Genomic DNA, 14,252 nt, shown 5'->3' with positions numbered 1-14,252 from the left:
AAGGTGATGTCTCTTCTTTTTTAGATGCTCTCTAGGTTTGTCATTGCTTTTCTCCCAAGAAGCAGGCATCTTTTAATTTCGTGGCTGCTGACACCATCTGCAGTGATCATGGAGCCCAAGAAAGTAAAATCTCTCACTCTCTCACTGCCTCTATTTCTTCCCCTTCTATTTGCCAGGAGGTGATGGGCCCAGTGGCCATGATCTTTTTTTTTTTGATGTTGAGCTTCAGACCATATTTTGCGCTCTCCTCTTTCACCCTCATTAAAAGGTTCTTTAATTCCTCCTCACTTTCTGCCATCAAGGTTGTGTCATCTGCATATCTGAGGTTGTTGATATTTCTTCCAGCAATCTTAATTCCGGCTAGGGATTCATCCAGTCCAGCCTTTCGCATGATGAATTCTGCATATAAGTTAAATAAGCAGGGAGACAATATACAGCCTTGCCGTACTCCTTTCCCAATTTTGAACCAATCAGTTGTTCCATATCCAGTTCTAACTGTAGCTTCCTATCACATATAGAGATTTCTCAGGAGACAGATGAGGTGATCAGGCACTCCCACTTCTTTAAGAACTTGCCATAGTTTGCTGTGGTTGACACAGTCAAAGGCTTTTGCATAGTCAATGAAGCAGAAGTAAATGTCTTTCTGGAACTCTCTAGCTTTCTGCATAATCCAGCACATGTTTGCAATTTGGTCTCTGGTTCCTCTGCCTCTTCTAAATCCAGCTTGCACTTCTGGGAGTTCTCGGTCCACATACTGCTTGAGCCTTCCTTGTAGAATTTTAAGCATAACCTTGCTAGCGTGTGATAAAACTAACTTATTTCTATACGCGACAACAGCGGCAAGAATTTTGATTGCTAGCTATTGGAAAGAAGACAGCATCCCAAGAAAAAGAGAATGGTTGGGGAAACTTTGCGAGTACCTGGAACTAGAAAAACTGACGGATATAATAAGGAGAAAATCCAAAACTATGGTTATGAAGCAATGGGAGTTCTTAAATGATTATTTACAAAACCAGGGCTCGACTACAAAAGTCTGGTTGTGTTTAGAATAATCTTGTGCGTAATATAAAAAATACAAAGTGAGACATTAAGGAAACCCAAAGGGAAAATATGAGGAACAGAAGATCTGAAGAACGGATTATTAAAAACGCGTGAGTCAAACGGTGGAAGTCTTTTTAAAAAAACACTTTAAGGTAGATAAGGACAAGATGAAATTATACAATTGAATATAAATATAGATGGGAAATGGCTATGTATAGTGAATACTTATCTACTTTTAAAAATTTTCACTTATGATTTTTTCTGATATCTAATCTTTCATTTCACTCCTTTATTGTGAATAGCATTTTATAGAGGTATAAATAACTGTAAATATGAAAAGAGACAAAGTATTCTCTATTTTTTCCCCTTGGTTATATATATTTTCTTTTTCTTTTGTATTTTCTTTTGTTGTAAATATGTATGTTTTCTAATTTGTACTTAATAAATAAATATATATATAAAAGAAGAGATGTAGGACATAATACAATGTTTGAGGATTGATTGTGGAAGAAAGGGGTCATGTTGACTGCATGTACTGAGAGCCAGTGTGGTGTAGTGGTTAAGAGCGGTAGTCTCGTAATCTGGGGAACCGGGTTCAAGTCTCCACTCCTCCACATGCAACTGCTGGGTGACCTTGGGCCAGTCACACTTTCTGAAGTCTCTCAGCCCCACTCACCTCAGAGTGTTTGTTGTGGGGGAGGAAGGGAAAGGAGAATGTTAGCCGCTTTGAGACTCCTTAAAGGGAGTGAAAGGCGGGATATCAAATCCAAACTCCTCCTCCTCCTAGTGTGTTAAAGGAAAATATAATGAAAATGATGTACAGATAGTATTTGACTCCTGTAAAATTAGCAAAGATATATCATAACTGTGATAATCTATGCTGGAAATGTAAAGAAAAGGAAGAAACCTTTTATCATATGTGGTGGACCTGTCCCTTCTGGGAAAAGTTTTGTAATGAATTGAAAAAAATGTTGAAATATACATTTATAAAGAAACCAGAGGCCTTTCTTCTTGGAATAACAGGTTTGGAATTGCCCAAGAAAGATGTTAAGTTATTTTTGTATGCTACAACTGCTGCTCGAATTTTACTAGCCAAAAAGTGGAAAATGCAAGATTTACCAACGGTGGAAGAATGGCAGATGAAGATGATGGATTTTTCGGAGCTAGCTGACCTGAGCCTTGAGTGACAGCAAAGGATCCAGGAGGACCCCCAGGCTATGAACCTGCTCCTTCAGAGGAAACGTAACCCCATCAAGAGCAGGCGACCTCCCACCCATCTGGTCTAGGGAACCCCCCACCAACAGAGCCTCAGTCTTATCTGGATTGGGCTTCTGTTTCTTGGCTCTCATCCAGTCCACTACCAAGACTGGTCCAGCACTTCCACTGTCTCACCTGCAGGTGTCAAGGAGAAATAGAGCTGAGTGTCATCAGCATACTGCTGACAACGTACTCCAAACCTCCAGATAACAGGGCAACCAAAGCAGTTTCTGTGCCAAAACCGGGCCTAAACCCCGATTGAAATGGATTCAGAAAATCAATTTCTTCCCAAAGTGCCTGGATCTGGTCTGCGACCACTCACTCCAGAACCTTGCCCAGGAAAGGGAGATTAGCAACTGGCCAGTGTTATGGTGTTATGTTCCATTTGGAACAGTTTTATGCAAGTGTTATGGCCTTAATTGTTTAAAAACAATTAAGAACATCTAAAAACAGCCACACAGCCTTAAGATTAATTTCCAGGTTGCTGGAGGAACAGTACCCGCTGCCGTCAAATGCCTGGGTGACCAGGAATGCATAGAATCATAGAATCATAGAATAGAATCATAGAATCATAGAGTTGGAAGAGACCACAAGGGCCATCGAGTCCAACCCCCTGCCAAGCAGGAAACACCATCAGAGCACTCCTGACATATGGTTGTCAAGCCTCTGCTTAAAGACCTTTGAAATCCTGGCTGAATGTTATCCTGGCTGAATGTTATCCTGGCTGAATGTTATGCTTTGAAATCCTGGCTGAATGTTAATAAGGAAAAAGCTGGGACACACCGTGCCTGGGAAAGCCTCATTCCACAAATGAGGAGCCACCACTGAAAAGGCCCCATCACTGGTCAACGCCAACCAGTCACTAAGGCTGCAGGCAGATGTCTTTCTCCACCTTTCCATTTAAAAAAGATAAAGCTAAAGGACCCCTGACAAGTCAAGTCCAGTTGCAGATGACTCTGGGGTTGTGGCGCTCATCTCGCTTTATAGGCCAAGGGAGCTGCGTTTGTCCGCAGACAGTTTTTCCAGGTCATGTGGCCAGCATGACTAAGCCACTTCTGGCAAACCAAGCAGCTCATGGAAACGCCATTTACCTTCCCGCCGGAGTGGTACCTATTTATCTACTTGCACTTTGATGTGCTTTCGAACAGCTAGATGGGCAGGAACTGGGACTGGGCAACAGGAGCTCACCCTGTCGCAGGGATTCAAATCATCGACCTTCTGATCGGCAAGCCCAAGAGGCTCAGTGGTTTAAACCACAGCGCCACCCGCGTCCACTGAAAGCTTCTTTGTCTTGGCATCCTTACCTGTCCTGCCAATGCCAGCACTGCAATGCACCACAATAGGTGGCCCACCAGGATGGCCTTTGTAGCGTGGCCCCAAGGCACTGACAGCCACCCTCTGCTGATGTTTGACAGCCCCCAGGAAGTCGATGAGAGTTGCTGCTGAGGTCGGGACACCATAGTCAGGCCAGCTCACATACTGGAAGTGGGTCACCAGTCGCCTCTCGCGGCTCTGCGGAGGGAAGAATGGCGGAAAGGGGAGAAAGGAATGGACCCCGCTCTTGCCTGTCCCTTCTCTTATGTCACCCCCTTTACCTGGACAGCCCCCCCCCCATTTCTCACCCCTCTTCTCCTTAGATCAGCAGTGATTGCTTCCTGGAAGGGTCACAATGACTTCACAGGTTGACATAAGCAACAGGCCCCAACTGTATACCTATAATGGGAACCCCAAGTAAATATATTTGAAAGTGTTTGTTTGTTTGTTTATTATTTATTTTAATGCATTCCTATCCCACCTTTTCCTCCAAGGAGTTCAAGGTGGCATACATGGTTCTCCCTCTCCTCATTTAACCCCCACAACAACCCCGTGAGGCAGGTTAGGCTGAAGATGAGTGACTGGCCCAAGGTCACCCAGTGAGATTAATTGCAGAGCGGGGATTTGAACCTGTGTCTTCCAGGTCTTAGAGCAGCACTCTAACTGCTAAGTCACACTGACTCTCTATGGAGACAATGGCTGCTGAGCAATCAGGGCTCTATTAAATGTTCTCTGTGCACTCAGGCAAAGGCTCTTGTGCTGGCTGACTAAGGAGTTGCAATGTTGCACAACGGATTAATCAAATGCAAGAGCTGCACTGGGGAAAACTATTTTGTGCAACAGATTGCACAATCTGTTGTGCCACAAAGTTGCCACATTGTCTTGTGAAACAACGTTCCACTGGCAAGTATGCACTATTGCCACATGAATTTAACTCAACACTCAAGAGGGGATGAGTGCCGCACCCCATAGTCAAATTCGACTGGACTTAACTGTCCAGGGGTCCTTTACCTTACCTTTACATTGGCTAAAGCCCAAAGAAACACAAAATGTAACTATCAAGATTTCCAAACACTGGAGACTCAGTTCTGCATAGCTTCTGGTCACCACAGAAAAGGCAGAATCAAAGGTGCAAAATAAGTGAAAGCACCCAACTTTTCAGTATTTATTCAGAATGCAGAACCTGGCCTTCCTTGCTGCTGAATTCAGGCTAATTTGGCCCAGAATTCTGAGAGGCCTTGCATAAAGTGCGTATGCTGTGCCCTCGGCCTCCCAGTGACACTTGCGAGTAGGCCCAACACTTGACTGTCCACAAGGCGTTTTACTCTGCTTTATCAGTAGGAATATTCTCCAGCTGGATAGACTGCAGATTCACTGATCAACATATCGAATGTTCACAATGTCCAACATGAACCAGACATTACACACATTGTCCATTTATAGAGTTCCCTGTGTCTGTATTAGGAACACAAACATTCTCAGGATAGTCTGTCCAGGATTCCAGGCAGGGAGGAGTCTCTCCCAACCCTGCCTGGAGTGGTTGAACTGGGAGCTTTTGCTTGCAAAACAGATGCTCTGCCACTCAGCTATGGCCCTTCTCACCAGGAGCAAGTTGCTCCCTAGCAGCCCGCCTTGGTGCTGAGACAACCGACCTGCCTTGTCTTGTGGGGCTCTTCCTCAGGACCAGAACACAATACTGCCTTAGGCAGTGTTTCTCAAACTTGAGTCTCCAGCTGTTGTTGTACTACCATCATCCCTGACCACTGGTACTGCTAGCTTAGGGATCATGGGAGTTGTAGTGTAACAATAGCTGAAGACTCAAGTTTGAGAAATACTTAGAGAAATTTGTGGTTACCTCAAAGTTGTAGATCTCCAGAATGGTTTTCTTGTAATGGTTGAGGTTCTCTATGCCCAGATTGCTGACCGTCAGGTTTCCATAGCAAGTCTGGAAGTCTTTCTCCAATGGCCAGTATTGGCCACACTTCCGTCTGCCTCCTTCTTCCAGCCTTGAACACAAGAAAGGGAAGTTGAAGGGCTAACCGATTTAATCAGAAGCCCACACTGAAGAAAGACTCCATGTTTCCTGTGAATGACATCTGCATATCTACCAGGCCAAGTTCAAGCAGTTTGCAGAGGGTCCCTTCCAACTTTACAGTTCAAGGATTTGATGGTTCTATGAAATTTGTGTGTGTGCTTTTGAGTAATCCTGGTGTATATTTTGCTCTAGGAGGCTTAGTTTGGTCATAATCGAGTGTACACTTCTAGAGTTAATGCTAAATACATTGCTTCTGGTCAAGGAGCCACCATGAACATTTCTGTCCTGAGACTTCCGGTCGGCGCCAGCGTTTAATGGCGGTCCGAGCCTCGAGCTCCGAGGCAGGACTGCTTCGCTAGTTCGGGTCTTACCCGCTACGGCGAGCGGGGGACCCCTAAAATCACAGGCGCGGAGCCTGTGAACAAAGGAGATTCGGTGGGCACCTTTTGCGCCCCCCGGCACTGTGAAGGAGCCTTTTTAAAGGCTTCTGAGCGGCATCGGGGTAAGCGCGGTGCTGAGAGTCGTCACCCAGCTAGCGGAGTGAAGCCGCGTCGCCATGAACGGAGAGCGCCGATTCCTTCCTGGAACTGGAAATTGACTACAACACCCGTGAGTAAGATTGGAAATTGACGGGACACTAAAATAAGAAATTTGGCTGAAAACGGGAAAGGCATAAATTAAGGAAGTCTGCCTCCCCGGAGCTGCAGGAGAAACAAAGCAACGAAAAATCAAGCTGCATTTGAAGGGAACTTTTCTTTTTTTTTAAGCTGTCAAACTGACATCGGACTTAAATTTCCCCCCCGACAGGCAGGAGAAGGGGGGAAGGGATTGGGACATTGTTAACCTGCTGGAAAATTAGTGGGAAAATAAGACCTTCCACTGTCAAACCCCCCCAGGACGGGCTGCCCAAACAAGACACCGGGATATGAACTGTCATTTAAAACTCTTTAAAGTGGGGGCTTGTTTGTAACAAAGTTATTGGACTTTAGATTTACCCTGTTGCATTTTGGCTACATAGAAGACAGAGAGTTTACGGTTTGGACATTGGAAACTACTGGCTACTGTTATACTTTCTTGCTCCTTTGTTTTTCCTTGCCATTTGGATACAATTGAATGCTCCCTCTAGAGGGTCTCAAGTGAAATTGTTGCATTTGGAAAAGTAACAGCGGGATTTTCCACTTGGAAACTAATTCTGTGAAAACAACCTTGAGGATATGAGTGGCCCAACAGAAGAGATAGTAACAAGGCTTAAAGCAAAACAATCCCAGAAGAAAAGGGGCTCGATATCAGGAACTGCACCAGCTGCACAGGAAAAAACAGCAGCTTCTATGGATCCTATGACACAGGCACTCCTTAAAATAAATCAATCTCTGGAAGCACTGACTAAGCTGTCGACAGAGAACTCCAAAAAATTAACAGAGTTGACAACAAGACTAGATGTTAATACAGCCAGCGTAAAGTCTAATACAGATTCTATAAATAGATTAATCCAGGAGAGCTCTGAAACACGAAAGATTGCAGAAAGTGCAAAAACTACGGCTGAGGAGACAAGGGAAAAGTTTGGGCCTATTATTAAAAAAGTGAATGAGCATGATGCAGCCCTCTCTTTACTGGAACTTCAGAGGAAAGAGAAGAATTTAAAACTAAGACTGGTTCCTGAAGGGGAAGGGGACAACCTTGTGGAATTCCTTACAGAGAACTTTGCAGTTTTTTGGCAAGAGGAATGGGCGGAAGATGATGAATTTGAGATAACAACAGCCTTCCGGCTGGGCAGGAGGCGGGACAAGAAACCAAGGGATTGTCTAATTACACTGAGATCAAAAGAAGAAAGAGATAAAATATTGAACTTGCACTATCAAAAGGCACTGGTGATCCAAAACTGTCAAATACAGATCTTTAAGGACATTCCCAAGTATATTTTAGAGGTGAGAACCTTCTATAAAAGCTTAGCAGACCTGTTGAAGAAAAACACCATACCATTCAGATGGGAGTTCCCACAAGGACTGTCCTTTAACTTTAAAGGAAGAAAGATCAAAATAAAAACAATTCAGGACAAAGAACAATTTCTGGAGAGATACCTGGAGGATTTGCAGAAAGGAACTGTAGAGGAGAAAGAACCACCTGATATAGCAAATCTATCATTTGGACTTTTACCACCACCATCGGAGGAAGAACAGAAGCTTGGAGCAGTTGGAGGAACAGGTACTTAAACACAAAATGTCTCTGCAACTTCTTAGTTGGAACTGTAATGGCTTGAACCTTCCTCGGAAAAGACGACAAGTTTTTCACATTTTGAAGAGAGAACAATTAGATGTAATATGTTTGCAAGAAACCCATATTGCCAGGATACACAGGAAATTATTGATAAATAAGAGACTTGGTCAAGAATTTATCTCATCAGACAAAGTGAAGAAAAGAGGTGTGGTGATCTATGCAAAGGAAAAATTGGCCCCAAAATTGATATTTAAAGATGAACAAGGAAGATACCTGGCAATTGAAATACAAATCCAAGGAGAAAAGATTTTGATTGTTGGAGTATATGCCCCAAATGAGGGGAAGGCCGAATTCTTTAAGAAGTTGCATGAGACACTAGTTGACTTTATAGACTATAAAATCGTAATGATGGGAGATATGAATGGAGTTGTCTCAACAAACATGGATAAAGCACAGAGACAAGTGATCTCAAAAGAAGGGAGACTACCAAAGATCTTTTTTGAAATGACTGAAACTATGGACTTGATTGATATTTGGAGAACAAGGAATCCTCTAGAGAGAGAGGGAACTTTCTTTTCTGAGGCAAAAATGACATGGACAAGAATAGACCAAATTTGGATTTCTAGCAGTCTGGCGTCAAGAACAAAAAAAGTAGAAGTATGCCCAAAAACTTGCTCCGACCATAATGCTGTGAAGATGGAGATGAAACTAACAACAACTGGATCCTTTAGATGGAGAATGAATGACACCCTATTTAGAGATGAAGAGATTTACAAGAAGGCCCTTAAAACATTAAAAGATTATTTTGAGATTAACAGGAAAACAGATGTGGAGAAAAGAACAATTTGGGACGCAAGCAAAGCCGTGATGCGAGGTTTCCTAATTCAACAGAATTCTATAAAGAGGAAGAAACAAAACGAGAGGAAAGAAAAAATCCTAGAAAAAATAAAAGAAGGAGAGAAGAAATTGAGGTCCAAACCAAAGTCCCATGAGATTTTGAGAGAAATAAAGTTTTATCAGATGCAGTACATGGAGCTCATGAACCAACAAATAGAATGGAAGATAAAGCAAATGAGACAAAGAACTTTCGAATCAGCGGATAAATGTGGGAAACTTCTGTCATGGCAATTGAAAAAAAGGCAGAAAATGAACACCGTGACAAGTCTAGAAATGGATGGAAAAATTATCCACAAACCTAATGAGATAAACAATTGTTTTCAAAGTTTCTTTAAGAAATTGTATGCACAAGGGCCAATTAATGAACAAGAAATAGAAGAATTCATCAGAAAATACGGTTTACCAAAAATTCCAGAACAAAGTAAAAGGATCTTAAATGAGGAAATAACAGAACAAGAAATAGAGGGTGCCATCCAAAATATGAAATTGGGAAAATCACCAGGACCAGACGGCCTGACGGCTAAATACTACAAAATGCTGAAAGAATGGTTGATACAACCATTGAAGGAAGTTTGCAATGAAATTCTGAAGGGGAAAAAGGCACCTGAATCGTGGAAAGAGGCTTTCATCTCACTTATACCGAAAACAGAAACTGAGAAGAACCAGGTCAGAAACTACCGCCCTATATCTTTACTCAATGTGGATTACAAAATTTTTGCAGACATTTTGGCAAAAAGATTGAAAAGAGTGTTGATAGAGGAGATTCATAAGGACCAAACAGGCTTTCTCCCAGGGAGACATATGTCAGACAATGTGAGGAACATTATAGACATTTTGGAGTTGCTAGATGTTGACATTAACAGGAAAGCAGTTCTGATTTTTGTGGACGCGGAGAAAGCCTTTGACAATATCTGTTGGACTTTTATGAAAAAGAATCTCCAAGGGATGGGGGTAGGTCAAGGTTTTGAAAACGGTATAGGTGCAATATATTCCAAACAAAAGGCCAAGTTAATTGTAAACAATGTGGTAACAGAAGAAATACCCATAGAAAAAGGTACACGGCAGGGATGCCCAATATCCCCTTTGCTTTTTATATCAGTCCTGGAGGTTTTGTTAAACATGATTAGAAAGGACCAGTTGGTTAAAGGAGTTCAGGTCGGAGTTAGACATTACAAATTAAGAGCATTCGCAGATGATCTAGTATTGACCTTGCAACAGCCAGACACTAGTACTAAAAGAGTATTAGAATTAATTGAAATATTTGGTCGAGTAGCAGGTTTCAAATTGAACAAACAAAAAACGAAAGTGTTGGAAAAAAATTTAACAATGGAAGAAAGAGAGAGTTTTCAGAATGAAACAGGCTTGGAAATAACAAAAAGGGTAAAATACCTGGGGTTAAACTTAACATCCAAGAATGTGAACCTATTTAAGGATAATTATGAAAAAAGTTGGTCAGAGGTAAAGAAGGATCTGGAAATATGGTCAAGGTTGAAACTTTCCTTGTTAGGCCGAATTGCTACTATTAAGATGAATGTATTGCCTAGAATGCTGTTTTTATTCCAGACGTTGCAGATTTTGGACAAGATGGACTGTTTCAAGAAGTGGCAGAAAGACATATCAAAATTTGTCTGGCAGGGCAAAAAGCCCAGAATTAAATTTAAGATTTTAACTGATGCAAAGGATAGAGGGGGGTTTGCCCTGCCGGACTTAAGACTTTATTATGAATCGGCAGCTTTCTGCTGGTTGAAACACTGGCTACTTCTTGAGAACACTGACATTTTGGACCTGGAAGGGTACGACAATAGCTTTGGTTGGCATGCATACTTATGGTACGACAAGGTAAAGGTGTATAAAAGTTTTAAAAACCATATTGTAAGGAAAGCATTGTATAATGTTTGGATTAGATATAAAGATCTGCTGGAAAGTAAAACCCCTAGGTGGGTGTCACCAATGGAAGCTAGGGAAGTAAAAAAGCTTAATATGGACTCTAAATGGCCAAAATATCATGAGATTCTAGAATATGATGGTGAAAGGGTGAAACTTCAGAGTTATGAGAAACTAAAGCCTAAGGTCCGAGATTGGTTGCACTATCATCAGATAAATGAGACATTTAAACAGGACAGGAAAATAGGATTTCAGAAAGAGAGGTCAAAACTAGAAACAGAATTGTTGGAACCCAATACTAAGAACTTATCAAAAATGTATAACTTGCTGTTGAAATGGAATACTCAGGATGAAACGGTGAAATCAGCAATGATTAAATGGGCACAAGATATTGGTCATGATATTATGTTTGCTGACTGGGAACAGTTATGGACCACCGGTATTAAATTTACTGCATGTAATGCTTTAAAAGAAAATATTATGAAAATGATCTATCGGTGGTACATGACCCCAGTCAAGCTTGCAAAAATTTACCACTTGCCTAATAATAAGTGTTGGAAATGTAATGAGACTGAAGGCACCTTCTATCACCTTTGGTGGACCTGCCCAAAGGTTAAAGCTTTCTGGGAAATGATCTATAATGAAATTAAGAAGGTCCTTAAGCGGACTTTTCCTAAGAAACCAGAGGCTTTTCTCTTGGGCATGGTTGGCCAATCGGTGCCAAAGAAGGATAGGATTTTCTTTATGTACGCCACTACAGCAGCAAGAATTCTACTGGCAAAGTATTGGAAGATGCAAGAACTACCTACTCTGGAAGAATGGCAAACAAAGGTGATCGACTTTATGGGACTGGCCGAGATGACGGGCAGAATCCGTGACCAGGGGAAAGAGACAGTGGAAGAGGACTGGAAGAAATTTAAAATATATCTTAAAAACAATTGTAAAATTGAGGAATGTTAAGATGTCAGGGGGTAAGAGGTAAAGAATTGCAGCAGTAATCAAAAAAAACTAAAGGAAACTTTATGAAAGGGAATTAAGACAATGGACCTAAGGGTTGCTAAAGAACCATTAAACAAGGATGCAGGGATGGGGAGGTATGGGGAAGTCAAAAGAAAGAAGGGTATGAAATTATGATTTTGAAGCTATATTGTTCTATATTGTTTTTATTATCTGTCTGAAAAACGAATAAAAATTATTAAAAAAAAAAAAAGAACATTTCTGTCCTGGGCTTTTTAGCTTTGTCTACCCATGTCCTATGGGACGCGGGTGGCGCTGTGGGTTAAACCACAGAGCCTAGGACTTGCCGATCAGAAGGTCAGCGGTTCGAATCCCTGTGACGGGGTGAGCTCCCATTGCTTGGTCCCTGCTCCTCCCCACCTAGCAGTTCAAAAGCACATCAAAGTGCAAGTAGATAAATAGGTACCACTCCGGCGTTTCTGTGCGCTGCTCTGGTTCGCCAGAAGCGGCTTAGTCATGCTGGCCACATGACCCAGAAGCTGTACACTGGCTCCCTTGGCCAGTAAAGCGAGATGAGCGCCAAAACCCCAGAGTCGGTCACGATTGGACCTAATGGTCAGGGCTCCCCTTTACCTTTACCTACCCATGTCCTATCTGAAGCCAAAGGGGCACATTGGTTGCCAGATGTGAATTTTTTTCACTCTCCCACCCATTACTTAGTTTATTGTAGATTTTGATTCCTGAATGTTTTAAAGCATCCTTTTTTACTGATGACTTTATTGTTTTTTCTCTTTGTAAACCACTCTAAGGATTTTCTTTCTTTCTTTTTTAACAATCAAGCCATGTATAAACTTCATGAAATAAATAAGTAAGTGGGCACCTGAACCTCTGAGCCCACAAATGGCAGGTGGTCAGTTAGTGAGGCACCTGTGCCTCTCCCCGTTCCAAGGCAGAGTGCAGGTGCAGAAAGAAGGTGTGGCTCTGCCTGAACACTCACCTCGTAGTCATGACTATCACCAGCACATTTTGCTCCCACACCATGCGCCAGAAGTCACCATATGTGTTCTCTAACGGCCCTGAAGAGAAGCAGCAGCACACACAGACAGACACAAATTAAGAAGGGAAAGGAACTGAAGGCCTCCTATATCTCCTCCGAGGAGTTCCAGGTGATGCAGATGTTCTCCCTCCCCTCATTCATCTTTCCAGCAGCCCTGTGAGGTAGACAAGGCTGAGAGAAGATGGCTGGCCCAAGGTCTTCTGCCAGGCTCCATGGTTGTGTGGGGATGCAAACCATGGTTTCCCAGGTCCCATCTAAAGCCACTAGACCTCATTTAAAGGTTTAACGTAAGGATTCATTCTCCCTGGCATTTCCCCTTCAAAGGACTCTCAGCTCATGAAGCTTTGCTGCCAGCCAGAGAGCCCTGGACTGGGCGGAACAACAGCCTGGCTTGCTAAAACCCAGCTTCAGACAACTCCTCAACCCATGGTTAACTTGCTAAATGCATTCCCACCAAATAAGTACCGTCAGATGTGGTGAGAAAACTGCGGCAACAGTCATCGTCTTAGGGGGTTTTCCAAAGTATTGCAAGAAGCCCATGGGCAAAAGGGTGCCCTGCTGGAATCCTTGAACTCCAGCTCCCATCACCCCCAGCCCACACAACCTATGATGGGATGATGGGCGTTGTAATCCAGCAACATCTGGAGGCCCGCAGCTTCCCCAACCTCTGGTTCAAGCCTATTGGCCAAGAGAGCTAAAACTGAAGCTCTCACCTTGGGAGGTCCTGGATGGTGATGGGAGAGGGGGGACCTGTGGCCCTCCAAATGTCACTGGACTACAGCTCTCATCATCCCTGACCGCTGGCCATGTTGGTTTGGTGCTAATGGGAGTTGGAAGTGTTGAATGGTTTATTTAAATATTAAGGTTCATTATTGTTTCACAAGATGTGTATCTCTTTAAAGGCCAGAGTAAATATCATGACCTAGTTTTATAGCTGTGAAGCAGTATAGCAGGTGCTGTTAAGTTGTGTTAATTAATTATATACTATACCCAATTAATTATATACTATACCCAATTGCTGTGTCAGCAATTGGGTATAGCATATAAAGAGCATGTACCTCTCTCACTACCCTGGTGAGTGGGTCATACTTATAGATTTAATGTAAGGTAAGAGGAGTTTTTGTTTTTGTAATTAAAGCCAAGCAAAATATATTTTTACGTTTCTTCATTGTTTCCTGAACGTGTGGTCTCCCCAGCACACTTTCTGCAGTGCAATTAATCTGCTAAATATGCAACAGGAAGTTCAACCACATCTGGAGGGCCACATGTTCCCTATCTCTGCATTGAGATGCTGGGGGCACAGCTAGCTCCATTAAGGAGCTGGACAGGGGAGTGGTGGGCTGGGTAGTGCTGCCTGTCCTGGAATACCAGTTACTGGGGATCCCAAGCTCCAGGGCCCATCTAACCCAGCACCCTGTTCTCCCAGAATCCTCTGGGAAACCTGCAAGCAGGATTGGAGCACAAGAGCCCTCTCCCCCTCCTGAGGTTTCCAGCAACTGGATCCAAAAACATTATTCCCTCTGGTCAGGGCAGCAGAGCAGAGCACCTCTTCCATGAATTTGTCCAACCCCCTTTGGAAGCCAGCTGGCGAGGGGG

General features: G+C 42.8%; 1 protein-coding gene across 2 annotated transcripts in view; it reads right to left on the bottom strand.

The window, feature by feature from the left end:
- The window catches only part of PTPN9 (protein tyrosine phosphatase non-receptor type 9), a 78,830-nt gene that overhangs the window by 26,460 nt on the left and 38,118 nt on the right, over positions 1 to 14,252 (bottom strand). For both annotated transcript variants that reach the window (XM_079953302.1, XM_079953303.1), the window contains exons 10-12: positions 12,597 to 12,675; positions 5,468 to 5,618; positions 3,603 to 3,810 (exon numbers count right to left, since the gene is read on the bottom strand). In XM_079953302.1, the coding sequence (XP_079809428.1) occupies positions 3,603 to 3,810; positions 5,468 to 5,618; positions 12,597 to 12,675 (438 nt within the window). The remainder of the gene's footprint in view (positions 1 to 3,602; positions 3,811 to 5,467; positions 5,619 to 12,596; positions 12,676 to 14,252) is intronic.

The sequence above is a fragment of the Podarcis cretensis genome (assembly GCF_951804945.1).
Source record: "Podarcis cretensis genome assembly, chromosome: 14".
NCBI classification, from domain to species: Eukaryota; Metazoa; Chordata; class Lepidosauria; order Squamata; family Lacertidae; genus Podarcis; species Podarcis cretensis.
This window is presented reverse-complemented; position numbering and strand designations above follow the sequence as displayed.